The 21052-nt window shown below is 35.4% G+C and overlaps 1 protein-coding gene across 2 annotated transcripts in view; it reads right to left on the reverse strand.

Annotated features, from left to right (window-relative positions):
• The window catches only part of SCAPER (S-phase cyclin A associated protein in the ER), a 415285-nt gene that overhangs the window by 366373 nt on the left and 27860 nt on the right, over window positions 1-21052 (reverse strand). For both annotated transcript variants that reach the window (XM_069481584.1, XM_069481575.1), the window contains exon 5: window positions 10753-10950. In XM_069481584.1, coding sequence (XP_069337685.1) covers window positions 10753-10950 — 198 coding nt within the window. The remainder of the gene's footprint in view (window positions 1-10752; window positions 10951-21052) is intronic.

The following is a 21052-nucleotide window of genomic DNA, read 5'->3' on the forward strand; positions in this document are numbered from 1 at the left end:
ATTCTAGTTACTGGCGCACAGAGCAGGAAGGTTGGCGCCATCCCTTTGTCCTCCTGACACACAATACTAGTGCACAGGCCCTGGGGCCCAGGACATCAATAACACCCTCCAATTCATGTGCACAGTGGAGTACTCCTGTCGTAATGTAGGGATAGAAACATGCATCACACAAGACAGCAGTGACAAAAGGGAACCTTTACGAAAAAATGAGCTTTACCACAATGCAAATAAGTTTTAAAAATCACTATTTTTCAACACCTTATCTGTTTTTTTTAAAAGCTCCTACTGAATAAATAGTTCAACAGGGCAACCATCTGAAAGCAAAATATCAAGTAAACCATTTTCAAAACTGTCCAACTAATAATATCATGCACAATCACCTTGAATCCTCAATCACTCATTTCTTTTAAACATCTCTTCTAAATTTTCAATATAATCTACCTGGGAAAAATATTTATAATATATTCACCAACCAAAAATCTACAAATGAAAATCTGCTAAGAAAAAAAAAAAAAAAAAAAAAAGGCCATTCTCTTTTATAATTTAATTCTTACCAGAATTTCTGTGGGTAAATAAAATTTGCAGTTTCCTTGGTAGTCAAACAAATATTTTATTGTAATTGCTAACTAATTTTTACCTCAACTCATTCACAAATTGACTTAGCTAGATGCTTTTCTCTTACAATATTTTATACTAAGAAAAATAAGATACATACTGCCACTAAGAAAGAATAAGTAGACAAAGATGCTAAGTTATAAGGCTCAAAATCAACATACTCAAATTCAAATTCCCTGGCATGGTTACCTCCAAGCAACTGCTTAGGCATTCTTTTGCCTGGAATATTCTCCCAGTAGCAAATTATATGCTTATATTCAGGCTGAAAGGTCCTCAGCCCTCATCTAGTCCAACCTCTTCATTTATAAACATAAGATTGAATAAGGTTTGGTGATTTTTTCCAAAATCACACAACTAGCTTAGAGGAACGGGAATAACTGTAACAGTCCCAACAGAGAATAGTTCCCTGAGATTTCCTACTCACCCCTTCAAGGGCCAAGCACAAATACCATATGCATAACTTCTACAATCCTACAGCCAGAAGTCACCTCTCTTCCTATGAGCATTATTAAGTGAAATGACTAATGTCAACGCATATTCAAAGCTCACAAATGCTATACAAATTAAAGTCCTTTCTCCTTCAAACCATATATATTTGTAATAGCACATCTCACTTTCTAAGTTATTGGTCCAAAAACAACCATGTTTTTCTTAAAATCGTTACCTTCATTGAGGCACCATGCATGGAGGAGCAAAATTTACTCCAAAGACATAAATTGACTATCTTTTCTCCACAGCAATCAAATCTCAAATCCCTTCAATAACCCAGAATAACAATATAATAGAATGATAATCTTTGCTACTACACCTAGTGGTCTGGGCACCAAGATGTTTTCTATGTTGCAGTCAATCATCTGGTAAATTTCTATCATTTCAAATTAATAGTAAAAAATAATTTTTTAAATTAATATACTCTCTCAGTAAACAGTGTAAATAATCCAAGATGAAATCCACAGAAGGAGTAGTATGGTTGTTCTCTCCTAAAAGAAAACCTTTAAATTAAAAAAATAATAATAAATTTTAAAAACTTTGGCATTTAAATCAACATGGCATGTTTGATCTAAAGCATTTTTGTTATACTTAATACCTTTCTCAGGTTCATAAACAGCACCCAAAACAGTGCCTGTTGTAATATACATTTAATAAATGTTGTTGAATAAAAGATAAATGCATTTGAGTTCTAGTCCTTAACTCTGATGCTAATTCATCATGTAATTTCAAGCACGTCACTTAGTTTTACAGTTTCCCATCAGTAAAATAAGAGGGCTGAATTCTATGATTTCTAAAGATCACATTCAGATCTCATGATTTATGATTCTATTTCACATTCTGCTTCATTTTGTTTCTATTGCCAATCACACGCATGTTTTTCATTCTTCTTTCTGACAAAGCTAAATTATAATTCGTTTACTTCTATCTACCTAGTTTTTTAATGAGAAGCTTTAAAAAAAATACTCTTTAATTATAAACAGGAAACAAGAATTGTACCTTTTATGGGAACTTCTCTATCTCTCAGGGTCCTTTTGATATTTCAAAGACTCAACTTCCTTAAATAATTTCATGATAAATCCTACACAAAATTTTACTCTATAGTGAAACAGAGCTGCATTGTGGGGTCAACACTAGTGTGGCTATTAGAATATTTAAGTATAAGTTTTTAAAGTTTTTTTAATCCTGTAACTATCAAAAAGGTCCCATCTAAGGCAAATAATTTTAAAACAAAAACACCACTAATAAAAAAATCATTGCAGCTAGAGCTAAATAATGATAAAAATGATACAGTAAAAATAAACTAATTACCAAGGAAAGATTCTAGCAATGCTATCATATATTTGGGGGGGTTCTTAAATTTTTACTACAGTACCACAAACTAGGCTTTAAGATCCATTTATTATGTTTTTATAACATGTATGCACAAGCGTGGCAGAAACAAAAAAAGCAAATGACATGGTCTTCACTAAAGATGCTTCCAATTTTATTGAAAACACAAACCACTAAACAGGTCTATACAATAAACAAATTGACTAAATTTCTATGCAAATACTCTTCAAGGAAGAATACTGCAGAAGATAACATGAATCTGCAAACAAATATATTACTGTAAAAATTATCTTACTTGTACATGACTAGGAACTATTATATCTTTAAATTCCTCAAGTTGTTCAATTCACCTATTTAATTATTATTTTATTGTAGGATATCTAATAAGTAAATTATGCTTCTTAGGTCATATCTGCACTATCACTTATCAATTACTGACAAACCAATATAAAGACCTCAATGCCATAATCAGTAATTACAGCATTCCAACTAAACTGAAAGAATAGCTTAAAAGAATGTTTGCCTGAGACATTAGTGTATATAATGAGAGGACTGCACAAATGAGCAGTAAGAGGAAATTATTATTTCTGATATTATCATTATTACCAATGCACTTTGTAATCCAATCTCAGTGGCAGGACATCTTCATGGTTTATCTTTGCAAAGCATCACTTAAATGACTAGGTCTCTATTAAATACTAAAGAAAATAGTGAGCTGAGGCAGGAGGAATGCAGTACAACTACATGACACTGTAGCTGGAGCTCACCTAAATTGTCTCATCCTCTCCTAAAGCAGAAAGTAAAAGGCCTCTTGCCTAAGAACACTGGGCAATGAATGTCCCAAGGGCATTCCTGGGATGCAATCCTTTTTGAAAATCCACTTCCTAAGATTTCTACCTCTCTCTGTTCCCCAAGAATATCAGCTCAAACTCCTTGATTTGCTCCCAGGGCACTTATAAATCCCTTTTACATAGTTTTCACCCAAATATCAAAATTTGTCACTCAGTAAACGTTATGAATTCAATATGTACTTTTTTAATCTTTTTGCTTTGTTTTATTTGGTTACCCTACTTTATGTAATATAGTTAATGTTTTATGGGAAACACAGAAAGATAAAAAAGGTGCCTACTTCAATTGTGGCAGGAGTCACCTCAATAAGCGGCTTGAGTCTGAGCTGTAACCGAGCAGGCTAATAGGAGCTGAGGCCTGCTGCTGGAAGACACAGAACAGCTGGCAACAGGGATCAGGCAAAGCCTTGAGAGAGTTCATGGAGGGAGTTGTATCAGGTGAACAGGATTCAAGATGAGGCAGTCTCCAGACAGGCTGAAGCCATAAGCATGGTTAGAAACACAACACGGATCTGGAGGTCTGACACCTTTCCACAATCAAGAATTGTGACCAGATTACTGGCACCATTGAGTGAAGCCTGGTAAAAAAACAACAGAGACAAAAGCAGAGGGAGGCATTTCTAATGGGCCTCATCACCTTGACAGGAGACTGGTGGACTAAGTCTTTTCTGGGATGGCCCTTCTAACTCTTCAGGGAGGAGGTTAAATTTCCAACTCTGTATCATCATGCTTCCATGATCCTTTCTCATCCACGTTAAGACAGCAGGGTTTAAGTGGAATAGAGGTTAAAGTAGGATCTGTGATTTTATCTTTTTCAGGTCACAATCATCTTTAAGAATGTGATGAAAGTTATAGAACCTCCACTCAAAATAATATACATGAACAAAATAATTTTTTTTGCAGTATCATCAGATTATTCATACACAAGGCTACAAAACCCCAGATTAAAAATTCTAATCTAGAGGCTGTGTAAAAAGGATACTATTTAAATTCTTTTTTCAATCCTAGTATCTATTTTTTCCCATATTTTCTTGTCAGAAGCCTCTTAGAAGCCTTAAATACATATCCCATCAATAGGACAAAACACCTACACTCCAGAAACAGGTGTTATAACATGGCCATGCCTAAAAACCATATTTGTTAGAAATCCCAAACAATAGTTGTTCCCATAACAGGAAATTCAAATCAAAAGAGAGTTTTCAGGAAACTGAAATGACAGGTTCCTCTGATCCACAGTTATCTAATCCCAATATGAAGATATTCAAATCCTTAGGACAATAACATCCAAATTAACATATATCTTTCTAGATTTCATCCAAAACTCAGGTCTAAGAATGAAATGGGTAGAAAGGTATAGCCAAAATACAATTATGCACCCAATCAATTTAAAAAAAAAGAAAGAGGGTGGCACTGAATTTCACCCTCTAGCTACTATTCTTACACAAAATTGACTTCAACAAACATCCACCTCCCAACATACCACTTCCTCTCTTTCCATTTCCTCTCTTTGTCTGAAAGCTACAGATGGCTGCCACTGAGATTGAGTCCAACAAAGTCTCAGAGCAGAGGTTATTTCATACTGTTGCCTTATCCCAGTACCCAAATGAGAGATACTAAGTCATTTTTTAATAAATAAGTCTCCAGTTGGAATCCCAAAGCCTCCCAAATAACTAGGCAGTACTAGAACTGGGGTTTGGGTTCTGAGGACTTGGCTTTCCCAAACTCTTCTGTAATGAGTACACAGGCAGCTTATACCAAGCACAGAAAAGTCAACTAAGACTATATAGTAGGAGGTTTAAGAGTCAAAATGATGAGTATTCTTGACTCAGAAGGCTATGGAGATAGAACCACTAATAGTTTTACAGCAGGAGAGTATTACGCTTAGAACTTACTTTAGCAAGACTGTCATTTAAGAAGGACCATAAAAAGGAAAAAAACTAGAGGGGAACATACCAAAAGGACAAGAAGATAGTTCACCAGAGAGTAAAAGGGTCTTAAAAAGGCAGAGCCTCCCTTCCCTGAGACATCTGGAGTCTCCCTTCAGCCAAGGCCCCTCCTGACCCACTTTGGGGGAAATTCACAGATGCCCAGTGTCCTCAGCTCTGCCTGGTCACTCACTGGAGACACTTGGCCTAAGTGTCAGAAACCTTAGCACAACAAATCACTGCCCTTTATTCTGTGTATCTTTCATGATATATCATCAAGAATTGTTACAGTGTGAGCATGAAAGTGTTTTCATCTCAGCTTTGTTTGAAAATGAACAAAACGAGCAACACTAAAGCATGGTTCAATAATGTGTGGTTAGAATGGGATGGAAGGCTTCAACAATAATGACATGATGCATAAGTGGCGATACACAAAGCAAGTCTTGACCCATGTGAAACAATAAAGCAGATTATAACTACAAAAAATACACAAAAGGCAATGTATACACAGTAGGAGAGAGGGAAGGGGTTTGTGATTGGAAAAAACAATGCAAAAAATGAATGAACAGAACTTTGCAGTCAACAAAGAAGTGAACACAGGTGACAAGGAAAATGGTGGCTTCATCAACAGAAATAAAGAAATCAGGAAGCTCTTTGATTCTGTAAAAAAAAAAAAAAAAAAGAAATCAGGAAGAAATAGTTTAAAAGCGAAAGTATACCACAAAATGGTATGATGGCTACTCCTAGGAATTAGGCTATCATAACTAGGAACTTAGCCTAGAGCTATGATTTGAATATTTGTCCTCTCCAAAATTCATGTTGAAATTTAATCCCCAATTTGGCAATATTGAGAGGTGGGGCCTTTAAGAAGTGATTGATCCATTCATGGGTTAATGGGTTTGTTATTTGATTAATGGATTACCATGGGGGTGGGTTTGGTGACTGTATAAGAAGGGGAAGAGAGATCTGAGCTAGCATGCTCAGCCCCCTTGCCATGTGATGCCCCACGCTGCCTCGGGACTCCACAGAGTCCTATCCGGCAAGAAGGCCCAAACCAGATACGGCCCTTCAACCTTGGACTTCTAAGCTTCCATTGCTGTAAGAAATAAATTCCTTTTCTTTATAAATCACCCAGTTTCAAGTGTTCTATTATAAGCAACAGAAAACTAAGACAACCAGATAAGTTTGACTAACCCCACAGTAGTTATAACATAGAAATGGTAGTCTTAAGTTTTCAAGTGTTTCAAAAGAAAAAAATCTACACCCTATCATATCCATGATGCTGTATATGAAAATCAGGTATATAGAATAAAGATTTGTCAATCCGAAGATCATCAGTTAAGTGTCATGTTAAATAGGCTGAAAAATGGCAACTCATCTATCTCTACTACTTAAACACTTATAAAAGAATGTTTTAGGAAATGTTACATACATGGGAGAAATTAATTCTTTAATGAAACAGCAAAATGTTACTGTAAGCATGACACAAGCTACGATGCATGAAACACAGCTAAAATAAGGCTAGAAAGACCAGATTATGTAGATATAGACAGAAGAAAATTTAGCTGTTTATGTAAGTCAGTGGTGAGGTAACAGAAATCTACTCCCATAAATGCATAGGTGAACTCTTAGCCTACTATGCCTGAACTGAATCTCATGTTCTCTAGAACAGATTTCAACACCTGGGATAAGGGTATTAACAGCCAAATCAAACCAAAAAACAAGAGATTATAACATTAATATCAGACAAAATAGAATTCACAATGAAAAGAATTAAAGGCCAAAATGGTCATTTTTATACTGAGAAAATGTTAAACTCACAATGAAAATATAATTCATATGATCCTTTATACAACTAATAACAAGGCAGCAAAATGTACAAGACAAAAAATGCTTAGAAATTCAAAGAGATGCTGAAGAAACCAGCATTATGGGAGACTTTAAAATACCTCAGTATCTGACGTATCGAGGAGATAAGAAAACTAGTAAGTATTTGGAGGATCTAAATAACAACTTTAAAAAGATAAATATAAACCTACCATTTTCCATCTACAGAGAATGCACCTTACCTACTCCCTCCATATCCAAGGAATATTTTTATTTTTTTTTTTTATTTTTTATTTTTTTTGAGACAGAGTCTCACTCTGTTGCCCGGGCTAGAGTGAGTGCCGTGGCGTCAGTCTAGCTCACAGCAACCTCAAACTCCTGGGCTCAAGCGATCCTACTGCCTCAGCCTCCCGAGTAGCTGGGACTACAGGCATGCGCCACCATGCCCGGCTAATTTTTTGTATATATATATATTTTAGTTGTCCATATAATTTTTCTATTTTTAGTAGAGACGGGGTCTCACTCTTGCTCAGGCTGGTCTTGAACTCCTGACCTCGAGCGATCCACCTGCCTCGGCCTCCCAGAGTGCTAGGATTACAGGCGTGAGCCACCGCGCCCGGCCTCCAAGGAATATTTTTAAACACAGGCTTCTCCTATAGTCCTTTTCTTCCCCATCAGCCTAGGTTCCATTGTCCATTATTTCAACTACTACTCTCTTACCGTCTTCAACTCCTTCATTCCACTGAAATTCCAATGCATCTGCCTGAAGAATACCAACCCAAGATTAATCCATCCACCCACAATCTTTCTACATTTTTAACATGTGACTGGCTGCTAAGGATCACTAGGAGGAGAGGGGAATCACATAATTGCAAAGACTGGTGTCACTGCAACTGTGTATGCAGTCCCATGGATTCACACAGCCTTTCAACATGTAGTTACTGAGCTTTTACTATGTTCCATTTCCAACAGTAAGCTCCGAATATGGAGGGGTAAATAAGACAATGGGATTTCTGTCCTGATGGAGCTCAGCATCTAGTAAAGGAGATAGTTTTTAAACAACTAAATATACAGTTATTTATTTTCAACTGTGCTAAGTGTTTCTAAGGAGAAGTATATATTATGAGAGCATATTATAGTCTGAAACATCAGTTAGGCTCCCCCCAAGAAAGTGACCCTTAAGCTGAAATCTAAATTATGAATAGGAGTTAGGTAAAAGGAATGACGGAGGTGAGGAGATCTTGAGCAAGAAGAAAGAGAGAAGAGTGTTATGGGCAGAAAAATTAAAACATGGAAAAGACTGGAAACATGCCAGCACATGGTACTTTGAATAACTGAAAGAAAGTGGATTTAAATGAGGCGAGGGGGGAGAGAAAAATGGTGTGAAATAAGTTATGCATGGATCAAGCCACTCAAGATCTGAGGATCATGTTAAGGATTTTGATACTCAGAGTAAAGGAAAGCTTTTGAAGACCTATAATCAAAGGAATGTGAGAGTCATATTTGTGATTTTTAAAATGTCATTCTGTCTGTAGTTTGGAGAATGGATTGGAAGGATGTAGGGAGTCCTGTTAGAAGGCTTCAGTTGTAATCCAAGCATTTTATAATATAATGGCAGCTTGGACTAGGATGGCAGCAGTGGAGAATGAGAGAAGTGGGTGGCAGTGCCTTGACAATGCAAATAAAGCAAAACAAAAACAAAAAGGAACACTAGTTATTACATATACAACATGTGTTCAGACCAAATATTAAACTGTATCTTTTTACATCCCACCTGCAAGTCCTGGATGGGAAATTATGAGGAGTGGAGTATGAAAATAATTTTTTTTGAGATGGGGTCTCACTCTGTCACCCAGGCTGGATGGAGTACGGTGGCATAGTCACAGCTCATTGCAGCCTTGAACTCCTAGGCTCATGGGATCCTCCTGCCTCAGCCTCTTGAGTAGCTAGGACTACAGGTGTGAACCACCACACCCAGCTAATTTTTTTTTAAATTTGTTTTGTAGAGATGAGGTCTCACTATGTTGCCCAGGCTGGTCTTGAACTCCTGGCCTCAAGCAATCTTTCTGCACTGGACTCCCACAGTTCTAGGATTACAGGCATGAGTCACTGTACCTATCCTGAAAATATTAATACCTCTTAAACTCCCGCATTTTATTTCTCAGCATAAGCCTTTGAGCATCTTGGCACAATATAAAGAAAGGAGAATACATCTCTATTCCTCTCACTTTGTCAAAACCTTCTCCATCCTTTTAATCTACAACTCAAACAACAAATTTCTATTGCTATTAAGCTTTCACAAAGCTTTGGATGAATGAGTGACAGAACCAGAAATAAAAGCCATACTTTCTTACTGCTGATTCTAGCTTCCTCAAACACCTTGGTATCAGAAACAGGTGTTAAAGAGTTTCCACTCATCAGAAAAAGATGAGACTGTAATTGAGCAATCTCACTGCTTAAAGAAGTACACATTTTACAAACAAATTTGATTTCTTCAATCAGCCTTTTGTTATTTTTAATCACAAAACCAAAGAATCTGCTGATGTGATTGATCTCTAGGGCTAGTCTAGAGGTTATCTAGGCCTACATGCTCAGAATAAACTACATAACCCAAAACTAAGTCTAGTAGTGTTTTCTACCACAACGGACTGACTCATTAGACTCAAAGGATATGATTTTACTTTGAAATATTTTTCTTAAACCATAAAAAGCTTTTATGTGCTGATAGTAACAATATTAATTGTAACAACCACACGTTTGGATAGTTTCAACTACTGTTCATCTTGAAAACTGCTTTTGATAAATCTTATTTTTTAAACTAGTCTAAAACGTATTTTGGCTGTTTCCAATTTAAGAGGAAACACAGCTGCTGTCTCAACATGTAACTTTTCTTTGACCCTTCATATATTTCAAAGGCTAAATAATGAATTCCATGGTTTTCAACCACGTTCCCCATAAAAACAGAGGTTACCTCTTTAATATTTCTATGACGATGCACCATTCTGGTTTGTCTCAAAATAATTTTATTCAATAAAAAGTAAATAGTACCTAGTTTGTATTTACTAAAAGGCCAGGCTTTTCAGTGAATTTTTAGAGACAACCTACACTATGTGTCTGTTTAATATCCTATTACATACACAAGGTTATCTAAAATTAGAAAACACACCTTACAATGACATCCCCATCCCACCCCGGATTGTTTACGGGTAGCCATCGATCTCACTTTTCCCTGACCAAAGTGAATTAGGAGAGTGATAAGTATCTCAACGGAAAGTGAGCAATGTCCAATTAAAGACATTAAACATGAAACCAAAGAATGTGCACATATCACTAGTGCCACCTACAGTACCAACAGAGGATGCAGATGATAAAGATTTTTAAAATAATCGTGTGTGTGTCTGTATCTGTGTAGGCAACCCTTTGATGCCTTGCCCAGGACTATGTATCAAGACAGCTTTCCACCAAGTCTTTCAAAGAATATAAAACATAATTAGATAATGCAAAAAAAAACCACTCTTCAAAATCAAGAAAATCCAAAGCATAATGCTGATTTTAGTATACAGATCAAAAAAATAATTTCTCACAAGAGGTAATGAAATGAAAAGCATATAGAATTTATTAAAACTAGACAAAGTGAGGTAAAGGTGAAGTCAGATGTAGCAAAAATTAGAGAGTCTAACTTCAAATGGATTACAAAGCCTCAAAGCAAACCTTACCTTACATTCCACCACACTCTGATCTGATTCACAAGTTACATAGATTTCATCTACTGCCCGGCGAAGATTGTCAAAAAGAAACGCCCAGTATCGAGCTCTTAGATCAATCTTCCGAGGGTGCCTTGTTTTAGTGGGACTTTTATCAAAGTGTTTATCTCCAGTTGTAGATGATGTTATTTTGCAGTCTACTGCAGTGCTCTGGAGAAATAAAATGGAACATGAACAATAAATAAATAAAAAAGGCTTCCGTGGATTGGATTTTTGTATAAAGTACATTTTTCAATAGATATATATTATACTTAAAAATAAGACATTCTTCTTTTCCACTTATATCACACTTGAGTTCATCAAAACAAGTTTCTCACCTTAAACAAGAGGCAGATTCATAAAGTCAATTTTTATTTCAGACATGATTTATTGAAGATTAGGATAATTTTAACAGTGAATAGACCATTAGCAAAAAGGAGCACTAAAGTTATTCCTGATTTACTAGAACACATGTATGGCACATTTATATATATTCACAAATAATAAATAGCTATTTCAACATTTTAAAATTGCTTGCATATATTCTTTTTATTTAGAAATGCCATATACTATACCTATGCTCAGTTACTTAATTTTATCTTAAACTATTTTTCCACTAAAATTAAAATTTAACATAAAAATAGGAAATAATTTACTAGAAAACTGAAAGAAGAAAACCAAGCACCAGCTACAGCCACAGCAGACTCACCAAATAAAGTAATTTTAGTGTTCACATGATCCATTCTTTCTTCAGTTGCTCATGTAGACTTTGAAAGTACGAACTGAATAATTATAATCTATAGTTTTACAGACTGCACCACAGAATCATTCCTCCAAAAACATGAGCATACAGTTTACTAATATTAAGACCTAAAGTTAAAACACAACCTGAAGCTTCTCACTAGAAATACAAAGGAATTATTAATACTTATCACTACACAGCTACTTAAACTTTAAAAAAAAAAAAATTGCCTACTCCTACAGCTAGAGCAACAAAGAATCCCATACTTATTTGTTTCTTTTTCTTCATTGTTATTTGTTTTTCCTTTTTAATAGAAGAGCCCCAAAGTGAAGAACATCTGAAATAGTGGCTAATACCCTCACTGTTTTGTTTTAGGCATTGCCTTCAATATAACAGTGATTCCTACATTTCATAAATCTTTTATAGCCAATCTTTGCTTTATATAGCACCATCACTACCAAAAAGCAAGCAAACAAACCACACACACACACACACACACACACACAGTTTCTCTCTTTCTCTCAAGAGGTCTAGATGAAGCTGCTCATCCTCTCTTGATATCCCCTCACCCAGATTATCATCCAGAATTAACAAATAAAAAATAACAAATATTTTCTCTGACAGCACTTGTCTAGGCCCAAATCTCAATGAAGATGGGAAAAAGCCATCTCTTTGCCAACATTCAAGCAATAAACTTTAAAGTAATTTCCAACAATCCACCACAAAACCTGTCTCAATTGCTCTCCAAGTTCTTTCCAGCCCTAAATGGTAAATGATTTAACTGCTATGGAAATATTCCATCCTCGGGCTAACCCAAACTGAAATTCCCATTCAACTAGCATCTGCCCCAGAGCAAAGCTTTCTTCTATTACTCTATCTACTATTATTTCTATTACTCTATGACAGTAATAATTAACAGTTTACAATGAGTGGATATTTTGTATGGAATGTGAATTACAACACAATAAAGCTATTTAAAAAGAAAAAATAATAATAATTAACAGTTTATACAGGTGGCCTCCCTATCCATGGGTTCTCAATCCATGGATTCTCAAAAATATTCAGGGGGAAAAAAGCATCTGTACCAAACATGTAAACTTTTTTTTTCCTGCCATTATTCCCTAACACAGTATAACAAGTACTTACATAGCATTTACATTGTGTTAGGTATTATAAGTAATCTAGAGATGAGTATATGGAAGGGTAATACCAATAATACTATATTATGTACTAACAATACTATGTACTAATACTACACCATTTTACATAAGAGACTAGAGTATACAAGGACGTTGTTATCCATGAAAGATCCTGGAACCAGTTCCCCAGAGATAATAAGGAACAACTGTACATCACAGGTCAACTTCACATCATCTCCTGACTCCCTTCACACACTTTTAAAGCATGTATTAACAGCTCCACTTTACAAAGTAGAAAACTGAGGTTCAGAGGCTATGTGATTTGTTCAAGGTCATATAGCCACAAGAGACCATCTTCCAGGTGCTCTGGCTTCTCATTACACTGCTGGCCAAGACCCAGTGCTGACAGCTCTTTATCAGATGTTCCAGACCACCTCTTTTCTCTTTCTATACACTATCCAAAGTTAAAATTAACTTGTGAAATTTCCTTAATTATACCCCCTTCAAAAAATTTTTCTACATTGATAAGCAAAGGACTAGTAGCTTCCCCTAAATCCAGACTCTAATCTTGTGGAATTCTTAAAAATACTGTCACTCACCTTCACCTATTTATGGATTTACCCTGTTATGTATCAATAAAATGTGTATAGGATTCAAATACTTTATCATCCTTTCTTATAATGTAGACTGGGCAATACTGCTTTAGGGTTAAGATGTTTCCGTTAGTTATAATTGCTCTATTGTAACAGAGTAGTCGCCCCTCTTCCCACAGATATGGAAGGGAAATATTGAGAGTGAGGAATATGTAACAGAGGGAATGGCCTGGGAAAAAAAAAAAAAAAAAAAAAGCAAAAATATTTTCTGTCTCTTTGGAGAAGTGAAATCTGCATCCCTGCCTCAGGCCAGTGGTAGGGAAGAGCAGGGAGAAGGCCTTTTGTCCTTATCCCAGGTGGCACCAGCCTCCCAGGTGAGCGGCTGGAGGAGTTCACAGGCTTTGTCTTTGGCACAGATAGGACAATTAGAATAGTTAACCAAGTAACTGCCTGAAGCTGAGAAGTCTCCCTTTTAAAGCTCTGTATTTCTGCCTATGTTTAGGAAAAATTTGGATTCTGAAACAATAGTCTGTCTTTTTCCTCCCTTTGCCAGCAAAGGTAATAAATCTCTTTCCTACTCCCCAAAGACACTTGTCCTCGTTCTTCTGATTTGGCTTCGTGGACAATCGCTGAGCATTTGGTAACACTATCTGAGGCTTTTATTTACAAAGATTCCAGAAGGGTAGAAGCTACAGCTAAGTAATTCCATCCAAAAAGCAATGTGCTATGCAAATATGACATTTAGGCTGGGTGCAGTGGCTCACGCCTGTAATGCTAGCACTTTGGGAAGCCAAGGTGGGAGGATCTCTTGAGGCCAGGAGTTCAAGACCAGCCTGTGCAACATAGCAAGACCCCGTCTCTACAAAAAATAGAAAAATTAGCTGGGTGTATTCACCCATGCCTATAGGAGGTTGAGGCTGGTAGATTGCTTGCGCCCAGGAGTTTGAGGTTGCAGTGAGCTATGATAGTACCACTGTACTCTAGCCCAGGCAATAGAGCAAAACCCTGTCTCAAAAAAAAAAAAAATTGACATTTGACAAAAAGTAATACTTTATATTTGCATGCTTACTTATATTTTATAAAGGGCTTTTGAAAACAATATCATTTAATCATCACAACAACTTGTGAAGATAGGAAAAATACTACTATTCCTGTTTTGTAGATGACAAAACTGAGGCTCAGAAAGATGAATTTCTTAACGAAGTCAAAAGACTGAATGACAGAACTGAAACTAGAACTCTTGTCTTTCAATTTCTGCTCCAATGTTCATAAAGCATTTGGCATGGCTTCTAGCACACAAGTGCCCAAATAATGTTAGGTACGATTATCGTGGGAAAGACAACAAGGAGAAGAAATATGCTTGTAGAAAAACTGTGAATAAACTAATGGCAATAATTGCCAAATTTGTGAAGGAAGATAGAAGAGGCACATCAAATCGTAGAGGCTGATAAACCAGTAGGGAGTTCCAAAGTACAGGGCTCTACCTACTACTGATAAAAACATAATAGCAGCAATAATATTAACTGCAGCAGCAGCAGCAGCATCTAACATTCATGACATACCTGTATGTGCTAATCACCACACCAAGTACTTCACATACACTTACACTTCATTTAATCTTTGAAGCAATTTTATATCATATGTACTACTATATCAATTTTACAGAGGGGGAAACTGAGGTTTAACTAAATTAAGACTCCAAGGTTTCACACTAGTTAAGTGACAAAGCCAGGATTCTTATCCCACTGCTATGACTTACTGTGCCTAAATGTTTCCCAACACACTTAATAGAAGGTAAAGCAATCTAAACTTACGGGAAAAGTAAGACGCAACTGAATTCCATGAAATAATAGTGCTTTAATCAATTACTTTTAGAAAGGACAGAAAGAAAAAAAAAGAAAGGGAAGGAAAGGGAAAGAAGAGAGGAAGAAATTGAGATTTCTGCCTCATCCCTCTATGAGGGGCTTGCTGACTCTCCTGAGAATCTGAAGAAATCTATGGCACTTATCCCCAGAAAAATGCACATGCACATAAGATTGAACATGTATTTTGTTGATGTTCACAGACCCCCACCTCCAACCTCAGATTAAGCAGCTCTCTCCCTACATTTTGTAGGTATTTGAAATTATCTTCAGTACAAAAATGAGGATTTCTTTTGGTGTCCACTCTTTCTGAGGTAACAAAAACTCTAATCAGTTTATATGTATTACGTTTGCTGATATACTTACATCTATCACAATCTTTTGGGTTTTTTACTTAGCATTTTTCTGGCTTCTATTTTCCTTCTCTTTAATTTAATTCAAAGTTTTTGTTGTTCATTCTTTCTCTTTTCTTCTGATTGCTTGGAAATTATGGCTGGTATTTTTATTCTTTTGGTGACTAGCCTTAAACTTTTATATATTTACATTCATATTTTTGTAACAAAGACTTCTTCCCAAATAAGATAAGGATTTTATCATTCCAACTCCCCTCCTACCTTCCTGTCTTAGTCTGTTCAGACTGCTATAACAAAATACCATAAATTGGGTGGCTTATACACAATAGAAATCTGGAGGCTGGGAGGTCCAACGTCAAGGCACTGGTAGATTCATTCTTTCTGGTTAAGGACCCACTTCCTGGTTCATAGATGACCAGCTTCTCACTGTGTTCTCACATGACAAAAGAACAAGGGAGCTCTCCCTGGTCTCTTTTATAAGGACACTAATTACATTCATGAGGCCTCTGCCTCCCAAAGGCTCTACCCTCTAATACCATCACATTGGAGGTTAGAATTTCAACATGAGTTTTGAGGAAACATAAACATTCAGTCTACAGCACTCCCTGCAATCCATCTTCCACGGTAGTATTATCTAAAATTGTAATACCACCTTTCTAAATTTGTCTTTTTAAAATCCATCAATGGTTCATGAGGTTTATTAACATATTTTACAGATATCTTTTTATTAAGCTTATTCCAGGTTTCCTTTTCTTCTTGCTGAAGTACATCTTTAATAGTTCTTTCAGTAAGGGTCTGTAGACGGCAAACATTTAATCTTTGTGTATCTAAAAAATGGCTTTATTTCACTCTTGCACTTGAATGATCATTTGGCTGGGAATAGAATTTTAGGTTAAAAGTTATTTTGCCTCATAACTTTGAAGATATTGCTCCATCATTCTTTTGTTGATACTAAAGCTGATATTAAAGCTGTCATTCTTTGTTTTAATTCCTGATAATTTTAAATGTTTTTTTCTTAACCTTGACATTTTGCAGGTCTCTAGAATGTATCTAGGTATGAATCTATTTATATCTTTCCTGCTCAGCTCCACAGTTTATGCTCTGAAGCTCGAGTACTCAGAAAGTGAGGAAAATTTTCAACACGAGCAGTATTTATTCTCTAATTTCAGAAGTCTTAGAAGATATATATGAGAAGTTCTCACTCTTAAATTCTCTTTCATATTTTTCATTTTGTTAGTTCCCTGAGCTATGTTCTAAATCATCCTCAGTATTATCTTTGACTTACGAATTCCTGATTTCGCTAATCTCTTTGTCCAATATATCATTTATTGCATTAATTGCAGGTTTTCAAAATTTCTTTGACAACATATTCATTTCTAAGATTTCTAATTGGTTCATTTTTATCTATAAATGTCCAAAATTAATATTTGCCTATTTTATTTCATAATTTCTCCTTTTTGCTTTATAGCTATTCTTTCCTTTAGGGAATTTAAATTCATTTATTTGAAAGTCCTTTTTAGAAAAATGCCTTATTTTTTTTTCCTTACCTCAGAAGTAAATTCTCTCATTTGTGGAATATGTGGTCTATTATTTTAAAACATCATTTTCCTCATGTACTTTAATATTTTACTTTGCAAACTTATTTTGAGTTTGAGTTTCTTGTATTTTAGTTTTCAGTTTTATTTTCCATAGCTTGTGCCATGTTTACTAGTTCTATGGTTACCTTCATCTAGCCCACTATGGTCCCACTTCCTGAGGTCTTTTTTGCGGGCCATAAAGCTCTCACTCTTCGATAATCTTCACCTATCAATAATAACCTTGAGTGTCAATGGATTAAATTCCCCAACTGAAAGATATAGGCTGGCTAAACTGATAAAAACACAAGACCCAATTTTATACTGCCTACAAGAAACTCACTTCACTTGTAAAGACAAACATAGACTAAAAGTGAAAAGATGGAAAAAGAACTCCCACACAAATGGAAACGAAAAGCCAGCAAGAACAGCTATACTTATATGAAATAAAAAAGACTTTAAGTAAAAAACTATAAAAAGAAACAAAGATAATGATAAAGGGATAAATTCAGTAAGAAGGCTATAATAATTGTAAATACCAGACAAGGATACAACAAAAAAAGAAAACGAAAACATAGGCCAACATCCCTGATGAACATAGAGGCAAAAATCCTCAACAAAATAAATACTAACAAACCAAATCTAACAGCACATTAAAAAGATCACTCACCATGATGAAGTAGGATTTATCCCAGCTATGTAAGAAAGTTTTAACATACACAAATCAATAAACATGATACATCACATCAACAGAATGAAGCACAAAAACCACATGATCATGTCAACAGACACAGAAAAAGTATTTGATGAAATTCAACATCCTTTCATGGTAAAACTCTCAATAAATTAAGTATAGAAGGAATGTACCTCAACACAATAAAGACTATATATGACAAACCCACAGTTAACATCATACTGAACAGGGACAAGCTTAATGCTTTTCCTCTAAGAACTAGAACAAGACAAGGATGCCCACTCTCACCACTCTTATTCAGTATAGTACTGGAAGTCCTAGCCAGAGCAATTAGGTAACAGAAAAAAAATAAAGGGCATCCAAATTAGAAAGGAGGAGGTCATACTGTCCCCATTAGCAGATGTCATGATCTTATATATACATAGCACTAAAAGCTCTACCAAAAAACCCTTAGAACTGATAAACCAATTCAGTGAAGTTGCAGGATACAAAATCACCAAACAAAAATCAGTAGTAATTCTATACACAATAAGAAACTGGCTGAAAAAAAATCAAGAAAACAATCCTATTTACATTAACTACCAAAAAAAAAAAAAAAAAGCCTAAGAATAAATTTATCAAGAAGGCAAAAGACCTCTACAAAGAAAACCACAAAACACTAATGAAAGAAATTGAAGAGAACACAAACAAATAGAAAGACATCCCACATTCATAGATTGGAAGAATTAATATTGTGAAAATGACCATACTACCAAAAGTGATCTACAAAGTCAATGCAAACTCTATCAAAATAACAATGACATTCATCACAGGAATATTAAAAACAATCCCAAAATTCATATGGAACCACAAAAAAGCCAGAATAGCAAAAACAATTCTGAGCAAAAAGAACAAAGCTGAAGGCATCACACTATCTGACTTCAAAATATACTACAAAGTATATATAGTTACCAACACAGCATGGTACTGGTAAAAAAAAAAAAAAAAAAACCAACCAACCAACCAGACACATAGACCAATGGAACAGAATGAACAACCCAGAAATAAATCCACGTATTTACAGCCAACTGATTTCGACAAAGGCACCAAGAACATCCATAGGGGTAAGAACAGTCTCTTCAATAAATGGTGTTGGGAAAACCAGATAGTCACATGGAAAAGAATGAAACTAAGTCCCCTATTTTCAGCATATACAGAAATCATTCGAAACTGGATTAAAGAATTAAATGTAAGACCTGAAACTAGGAAACTACTAGAAGAAAACATAAGAGAAACCCTTCAGGACATTGGTCTGAGCAAAAGTTTTATAGATAGGACCTCAAAAACACACAACAAAGGAAACAATCAACAGAGTGAAGAGACAACCAACAGAACAGGAGAAAATATTTGCCAACTATTCATCCAACAAGGCATTAATATCCAGAATATATATGTAACTCAACAGCAAAAAAACAAATAACCTGATTTAAAAATGGGCAAATAAGCTGAATAGGTATCTCTCAAAAGAAGACATGCAAATGGCCAACAAGTATATGAACAAATGCTCAGCATCACTAATCATCAGGAAAATGGAAATCAAAACTACAATGAGGTATCATCTCACCCCAGTTAAAAAGGCTTTTATCCAAAAGACAGGCAATAACGAATGCTGAAGAGGATGTAGAGAAAGGGGAACCCTCATACACTGTTGGTGGGAATGTAAATTAGTATAGCCATCATGAAAAACAATATGGAGGCCCCTCAAAAAACTAAAAAAGAGCTATCATTTGATCCAGCAATCGCACTGCTGGTTATTTATCCGCAGGAAAGGAAATCAGCATATTGGAGACAGATCCACACTTACATGTTTATTTCAGCACTATTCATAATAGCCAAGATGTAGAATTCACATAAGTGTCCATCAACAGAAGAATGGATAAAGAAAATATGGTATACATATACTCAACAGAATACTATTCAGCCATAAAAAAGAATGAAATCCCATCATTTGCAACAACATGGATGAGCCTGGAGGACATTATGCTAAGAGAAGCCAGGCACAGAAAGATAAATACTGCATGTTTTCACTCACATATGGAAGCTAAAAAAGTTGATCTCATAGAAGTAGAGAGTAGAATAGTGGTTACTAGAGACACTGGAGGGTAGAAGGGAGGGGGATAATGAGAGAGGTTGCTTAATAGATACAAAATTACAGCTAGACAGGAATAATAAATTTTAGTGTTCTAAGCACTGTTGGAGGACTATAATTAACAATTTACTCTATTTTCAAATAGCTAGAAGAGCAGATTTTGAATGTTCCCAACACAAAAAAGTAATCAATGTCTGAAGTAAAGTGATGCACATGTTAATTACCCTGAGATCAGTACACATTGTGTACACATATCAAAACATCACACTATATCCCATAAATATATCCAATTATTATGTGCCAATTAAAAATAATAATAAAAGCAAAAAAAGAAAAAAAAGAATATGCAGATCTAGTCCTGAACCAGAGGGCCACTCCTGAGTGGCTGTCTCAACTGCCTTCTGATGTCAGCTATCATGGGCCACAAACCCATGCAGGCTGCAGCTTTTATTGTCTCCTAGTGCAGATCCCTGCAGGTTTCACACCGAAAGTCTGGATCTGTTTCACCACCACAAACAGGGCGTTTCAGCCTCCCTTATGAACTGACCTTCTAGATGCTTCTGCCTATTTAGTTCATGTCCCCAATTCCACTTACCTGTCAATGTATAGTTTTCTTTCTTTCTGATCCACAGATGTTTAATTTTGAAAATATCCTTTATATTTTTTGTTTTACAAAAAAATATTTCATTATTGATGCCTCTGTGTTTGGGGAGGGAGGATTTTTTGTGAACTCACAATGGTATCTTCATTAGAAGTCCATGTTTTTCTCATATGAAGATTTTGGCTTACATAGCACATACTAGTATATTTAACAATATCAAACTAAAATAACGTGAAAAATTCGGAGAAAATAACTATAGGTTAAAAAGCTAACTATAATTATGCTAAACACTTTCAAAAAATAAGGTGAGCTGGGCACAGTGGCTGATGCCTATAATCCCAGCACTTTGGGAGGCCAGGAGTCCAAAACTAGCCTCGGCAACACAGTGAGACTCTGTCTTTACAAAAGTTTTTAAAAATTAATTTAAAAAAATAAAAATAATAATAATAATAAGGTAGGCTTGTGTTCTCCAAAATTTAGGAGAGCAATTTGAAATTTTTTTAGAGTCAATATACCTTTACTATCCTACAAACTAAAGGCCTCATTAACACCAAGGAAGAAAATCATAAAGAAACTTACAAAAATAT

The sequence above is a fragment of the Eulemur rufifrons genome, chromosome 2 (assembly GCF_041146395.1).
Source record: "Eulemur rufifrons isolate Redbay chromosome 2, OSU_ERuf_1, whole genome shotgun sequence".
Lineage (NCBI taxonomy): Eukaryota > Metazoa > Chordata > Mammalia > Primates > Lemuridae > Eulemur > Eulemur rufifrons.